At 50.3% G+C, this 6,465-nt stretch overlaps 1 protein-coding gene across 1 annotated transcript in view; it reads left to right on the top strand.

Moving 5' to 3' along the window:
• The first annotated feature begins 795 nt into the window (after positions 1 to 795).
• Positions 796 to 6,465, top strand: part of LOC144611580 (cytohesin-1-like) — a 31,459-nt gene continuing 25,789 nt past the window's right edge. Inside the window, exon 1 of the mRNA XM_078430751.1 lies at positions 796 to 947. Within this exon, the coding sequence (XP_078286877.1) occupies positions 929 to 947 (19 nt within the window). The 5' untranslated portion in view covers positions 796 to 928. The remainder of the gene's footprint in view (positions 948 to 6,465) is intronic.

Below are 6,465 nucleotides of genomic sequence, written 5' to 3'. Positions count from 1 at the left end.
AGTCCTCCTCGCACTTTGATTCTACCTGCAGTGACCTGTATACAAGCAAGAGGCAAGAGAGTTTTATTGTCGTGTGCCCCAGATAGAACATTGAAACTCTGACTTGCTGCACCACAACAGAATGTGTGAAGATAGTATACTGTAAGCAATATAATAAACGAGAAAAAGTCCAGTGTGCACATACACACATTCATGCACACATGCCCACACACACATATATACATCACACACACACATACATTAAAACAAACAAGCAACCAATAATAGTCTAGGTCCCTCTGAATTTTGGCAATTGGATTAATTTGAGGACTTATGGTAACCTGTGAAATGGCAGAAGTGGGAGGGTGGGAGGGAGGGAGGGAGAGAGGGAGAGGGAGAGGGAGGGAGGTGGTGGAAGGGAGAGAGAGGAGGGATGGAGAGAGGGAGAGAGGGAGGGAGGTGGTGGAAGGGAGAGAGAGGGGGAGGGAAAGAGTGGGAGAGAGGGAGGGAGGGAGGGAAAGAGAGAGGGAGAGAGGGAGGGAGGGAGGGGGGGAGGGGGGAGGGAGGAGGTGGTGGGAGGGAGAGAGAGGGAGGGAAAGAGGGAGGGAGAGGAGGGATGGGGGAGGAGGTGCTGGAAGGGAGACAGAGGGAGGGAAAGGGAGAGGGAGGGAGGGAGGTAGAGAGAGAGGGAGGGAGGGAGAAGGGGAGGGAGGGAGGTGGTGGAAGGGAGAGAGAGAGGGAGGGCTAGTCTCTGGCAGCTGAGAGGAAGTGGCTGTGAGCTGATTGTGACGGCCAGTGTTGTATCATCTACTGACGCTGAGAGCAGGTTATTTGAGCTCTGCCTGCCTGCTGCCTTTCAGAGAGCGCAGTGCGGCACAGTAACCCCTCTGCCCCCCTGCCACACCGCCACACCGCACGTGAATCATTGTGTGAAGAGGCTCGGACAGCCATGGAAGAACACCAAGAAGGTAAGAAGTACCTTGAAGAATCGTGAAAGACAGAGTGGACGTGGAGAGGACGTTTCCACTAGTGGGAGAGTCTAGGACCAGAGGGCACAGCCTCAGAATTAAAGGACGTTCCTTTAGGACAGAGATGAGGAGGAATTTCTTTAGTCAGAGGGTGGTGAATCTGTGGAATTCTTTGCCTCAGAAGGCGTTGGAGGCCAAGTCAGTGGATATTTTTACGGCAGAGTTAGACAGATTCTTCATTAGTGCGGTGTCAGGGGTTATGGGGAGAAGGCAGGAGAATGGGGTTGGGAGGGAGAGATAGGTTAGCGGAGTAGACTTTATGGGCCGAATGGCCCAATTCTGCAGCTATCACTTATGACCTTGTGTGGAGAGAGGAACTGCCGGTGCTGGTTTAAACCGAAGACAGACACAAAATGCTGGAGTAACTCAGCGGGTCAGGCTGCATCTCTGGAGAGAGGGAATGGGTGAAGTTTCGAGTTGAGACCCTTCTTCAGACTGAGAGTCAAGGGGGAGGGGAACGAGAGATATAGACGGGAATTGGGACAAATGAATGAAAGATACGCAGAAAGCAACGATGATCAAGGAGCAATGTGGAGCCCACAGAGGTCTATTGTTGGCTACGGGGCAGATGATAACTCGTTAATACCTCAACCAGTAAGAAACATGTTAACTTTCTCCAGGTCTCGACCTGAAACGTCACCCATTCCCTCTCTCCAGAGGTGCTGCCTGTCCCGCTGAGTTACTCCAGCTTTTTGTGTCCACCTTCAGTTTAAACCAGCGCCTGCAGTTCCTTCCTCCAACATTCTCCAGGTGTTAGTTAGTTCCTTCCTCCAACATTCTCCAGGTGTTAGACCTCGTTGCCTCTTGATGAAAGTGTTTTGACTGATAGAAAGATTTGCATGGAAACAGACCCTTTGGCCCACCTGGAGATAGACACAAAGTGCCAGAGTAACTCAGTGGGTCAGGCAGCATCTCTGGAAAAAAAAGGATGGGTGACGTTTCGGGTTGGGACCCTTCCTCACACATTCCGTCCCGAAACGTCACCTATCCTTTATCTCCAGAGATGCTGCCTGACCCGCTGAGTTACTCCAGCACTTTGTGTTTTGTTCAGGATTGCCGCATCTGCAGTGCCACAGACCCGGGTTCGATCGTGACTATCGGATGCTTATCTGTACGGAGTTTGTACGTTCTCCCTGTGACCCGCGTGGGTTTTCCCAGAGTGCTCCGGTTTCCTCCCACACTCCAAAGATGTGCAGGATTTGTAGGCTAATTGGCTCGGTGTAATTGTAAATTGTCCCCGGTGTGTGTAGGATAGTGTTAGTGTGCGGGGATCGCTGGTCGTCGCGGACTTGGTGGGCTGAAAGGCCTGTTTCCGCGCTGGATCACTAAACTAAACCAAACGAAACTAAATTAAATTAAACTTAACTAAAGTAAATTAAATGAAATTAAATGAAACTAAATTAAACTAGAGAGCTAGCACAGGAATCTTCTTTCTACAACAATCAAAAGTGGCAATTGGTGTTTCAGCAGTTGGCTTTGCTGCACATTTTGCCAGTTCTGTGGAACTACCCAGGGCTAGCACAGGAATGATGGGCTGAAGGCCCCCTATCTTCGCTGTATTCTGTTTCTCATTCAGAAGATCACAGAGTTTCCCCCCCGATCTTTGTGAGTGAAAATCTGTCTTCTTGAAGCGCTGCTGTCCTTGTGGTTACGATGTGCGAAATGTATTTTTACAGTTTACGAGAGGGGGTTTAATTGTGGAACAATTACTCAGTGGTCAGGCAACCTCTGTGGGGAGAGAAGCAGACTTAACTGTTCAGGTTGAAGATGACCCAACTCTGCCAGTTGGATTCGACGGCATTGTCAAGCCTTTCCTGGTTGATATCAATCTGTCTTATATAGAAACATAGAAAATAGGTGCAGGAGGAGGCCATTCGGCCCTTCGAGCCAGCACCGCCATTCATTGTGATCATGGCTGATCGTCCACAATCAGTAACCCGTGCCTGCCTTCTCCCCATATCCCTGAATTCCACTAGCCCCTAGAGCTCCATCTAACTCTCTCTTAAATCCATCCAGTGATTTGGCCTCCACTGCCCTCTGTGGCAGAGAATTCCACAAATTCACAACTCTCTGGGTGAAAAGGTTCCTTCTCACCTCAATTTAAAATGGCCTCCCCTTTATTCTAAGACTGCGGCCCCTGGTTCTGGACTCCCCCAACATCGGGAACATTTTTCCTGCATCTAGCTTGTCCAGTCCTTTTATAATGTTATATGTTTCTATAAGATCCCCCCTCATCCTTCTAAACTCCAGTGAATACAAGCCTATATCATTGAAGGTCGACACAAAATGCTGGAGTAACTCGGCGGGGCAGGCAGCGTCTCTGGAGAGAAGGAATGGGCGACGTTTCGGGTCGAGACCCTTCTTCAGAGTGAGAGTCAGCGGAGAGGGAAACGAGAGATATAGATGGTGATATAGAGAGATGTAGAACAAATGGATGAAAGATATGCAATAAGTAGTGATGATCAAGGAAATGTGAAGCCCACTAATTCTCCCCAGTGTGTGTAGGATGGTGTTAGTGTGCGAGGTTTGTTGGCCGACATGGCCTCGGTGGGCCGAAGGGCCTGTTTCTCTAAACTATACTATAAGAAATAACTGTGAAAAACAAGAACAGAATCCCCCTCGTTCTCACCTTCCACCCCACCAGCCAGCGTATCCAACAAATCATCCACCAACATTTCCGTCACCTACAACGGGACCCCACCACTGGCCACATCTTCCCATCCCCTCCCCTTTCTGCGTTCCGCAGAGACCGTTCCCTCCATAACTCCCTGGTCCACTCGTCCCTTCCTACCCAAACCACCCCATCCCCGGGCACTTTCCCCTACAACCGCAGGAGATGCAACACCTGTCCCTTTACCTCCCCCCTCAACTCCATCCAAGGACCCAAACAGTCTTTCCAGGTGACACAGAGGTTCACCTGCCCCTCCTCCAACCTCATCTATTGTATCCGCTGCTCTAGATGTCAACTTCTTTACATCGGCGAAACCAAACGCAGGCTCGGCGATCGTTTCGCTCAACACCTTCGCTCAGTCCGCCTTAACCAACCTGATCTCCCGGTGGCTGAGCACTTCAACTCCCCCTCCCACTCCCAGTCTGACCTTTCTGTCATGGGCCTCCTCCAGTGCCATAGTGAGGCCCACCAGAAATTGGAGGAACAGCACCTCATATTTCGCTTGGGCAGCTTGCAGCCCAGCGGTATGAACATTGACTTCTCCAACTTTAGATAGTTCCTCTGTCCCTCTCTTCCCCTCCCCCTTCCCACTATCTTCCTGTCTCCACCTATATCCTTCCTTTGTCCCGCCCCCGACATCAGTCTGAAGAAGGGTCTCGACCCGAAACGTCACCCATTCCTTCTCTCCTGAGATTCTGCCTGACCCGCTGAGTTACTCCAGCATTTTGTGAATGTATAAGAAATAACTTATGAACTCACGTTCCTGTGCTGTAGTTTAGTTTAGTTTAGAGATACAGCACGCTAACAGGTCCTACACACACTGGGGACAACGAACAATTACACCAAGCCAATTAACCTACAAACCTGCACGTCTTTGGAGTGTGGGAAGAAACTCGAGATCCCGGAGAAAACCCACGCAGGTCACGGGGAGAACGTGCAAACTCCATGCAAGTCAAGTAAAGTCAGGTTTATTTGTCCCATACATATACAAGATGTGCAGTGAAATGAAAGTGGCAATGCCTGCGGATTGTGCTAAACTACAAAACACAATAGAGAAGAAAAAAATTTAACACAAAAAATAAATTAATACAGTAAATTAAATTAGTCCCTGGTGATATGAGAGTTAACAGTCCTGATGGCCTGTGGGAAGAAACTCCGTCTCATCCTCTCCGTTTTCACAGCGTGACAGCGGAGGCGTTTGCCTGACCGTAGCAGCTGGAACAGTCCGTTGCTGGGGTGGCAGGGGTCCCCCATAATGTTGCTGGCTCTGGATCTGCACCTCCTGATGTATAGGTCCTGCAGGGGGGGCGAGTGTAGTTCCCACGGAGTGTTCAGCCGAACGCACTACTCTCCGCAGGGCCTCCCTGTCCTGGGCAGAGCTGTTCCCAAACCAGACTGTGATGTTTCCGGACAAGATGCTTTCTACAGCCCCAGAGTAGAAGCAATGAAGGATCCTCAGAGAGACTCTGAATTTCGTCAACTGTCTAAGGTGGTAAAGGCGCTGCTTAGCCTTACTCACCAGTGCGGCAATGTGTGTTGTCCATGTCAGATCCTCTGTGATGTGGACTCCCAGGTATTTAAAGCTGCTCACCCTGTCCACAGTGATCCCATTTATCTCCAGTGGCGTGTACGTCCTCGGATGTTGAGCACTTCTAAAGTCCACAATCAGCTCCTTAGTTTTTGTGACATTCAAGAGGAGGCTGTTGTCCTGACACCAGAGTGCCAGATCAATAGACAATAGACAATAGACAATAGGTGCAGGAGTAGGCCATTCAGCCCTTCGAGCCAGCACCGCCATTCAATGCGATCATGGCTGATCACTCTCAATCAGTACCCCGTTCCTGCCTTCTCCCCATACCCCCTCACTCCGCTATCCTTAAGAGCTCTATCCAGCTCTCTCTTGAAAGCATCCAACGAACTGGCCTCCACTGCCATCTGAGGCAGAGAATTCCACACCTTCACCACTCTCTGACTGAAAAAGTTCTTCCTCATCTCCGTTCTAAATGGCCTACCCCTTATTCTTAAACTGTGGCCCCTTGTTCTGGACTCCCCCAACATTGGGAACATGTTTCCTGCCTCTAATGTGTCCAATCCCCTAATTATCTTATATGTTTCAATAAGATCCCCCCCTCATCCTTCTATATTCCAGTGTATACAAGCCTAATTGCTCCAGCCTTTCAACATACGGCAGTCCCGCCATTCCGGGAATGAACCTAGTGAACCGACGCTGCACGCCGTAGTCGGGATCGAACCCGGGTCTCCGGCGCCGTGAGGCAGCAGCTCTACCCGCTGCACCACCGCGCCACCCCCTGTACTGTTGTATGTTATACTTCTCAAGGGCAATTGGGGGGGGGGGTTGGGCAAGAAACGCTGAGCTTGTCAGAAGGCAGATCGTCTTGCGAGTGAGAAGCAGATCTTCGACGAGCGTTTGATTTTGCTATTGATATTCGTGCTCTCTGCCTGATTGCTTGTTTGTTTTCTGCACCTTAAAACCACCTGGGGACTTTTGCAGTGAAGTTTGGCCCATTACTCTGTTACATCGAGCAGCCAGCCCTGTCCCCATTGCACTGACACAGAAACACTTTGCACTTCTATAAGCAGATAGATACAGAGGAGGACCTCCGTGCTGAAGGTCGACACAAAATGCTGGAGTAACTCAGCGGGACAGGCAGCATCTGTGGAGAGAAGGAATGGGTCAAGACCCTTCTTCAGTCCCGACCCGAAACGTCACCCGTTCCTTCTCTCCAGAGATGCTGCCTGTCCCGCTGAGTTGCTCCGGCATTTTGT

Source organism: Rhinoraja longicauda, chromosome 40 (genome assembly GCF_053455715.1).
Source record: "Rhinoraja longicauda isolate Sanriku21f chromosome 40, sRhiLon1.1, whole genome shotgun sequence".
In the NCBI taxonomy this organism is placed as follows: domain Eukaryota; kingdom Metazoa; phylum Chordata; class Chondrichthyes; order Rajiformes; family Arhynchobatidae; genus Rhinoraja; species Rhinoraja longicauda.
Note: the sequence above shows the minus strand (reverse complement) of the source record. Positions and strands in the feature narration are given on the sequence as shown.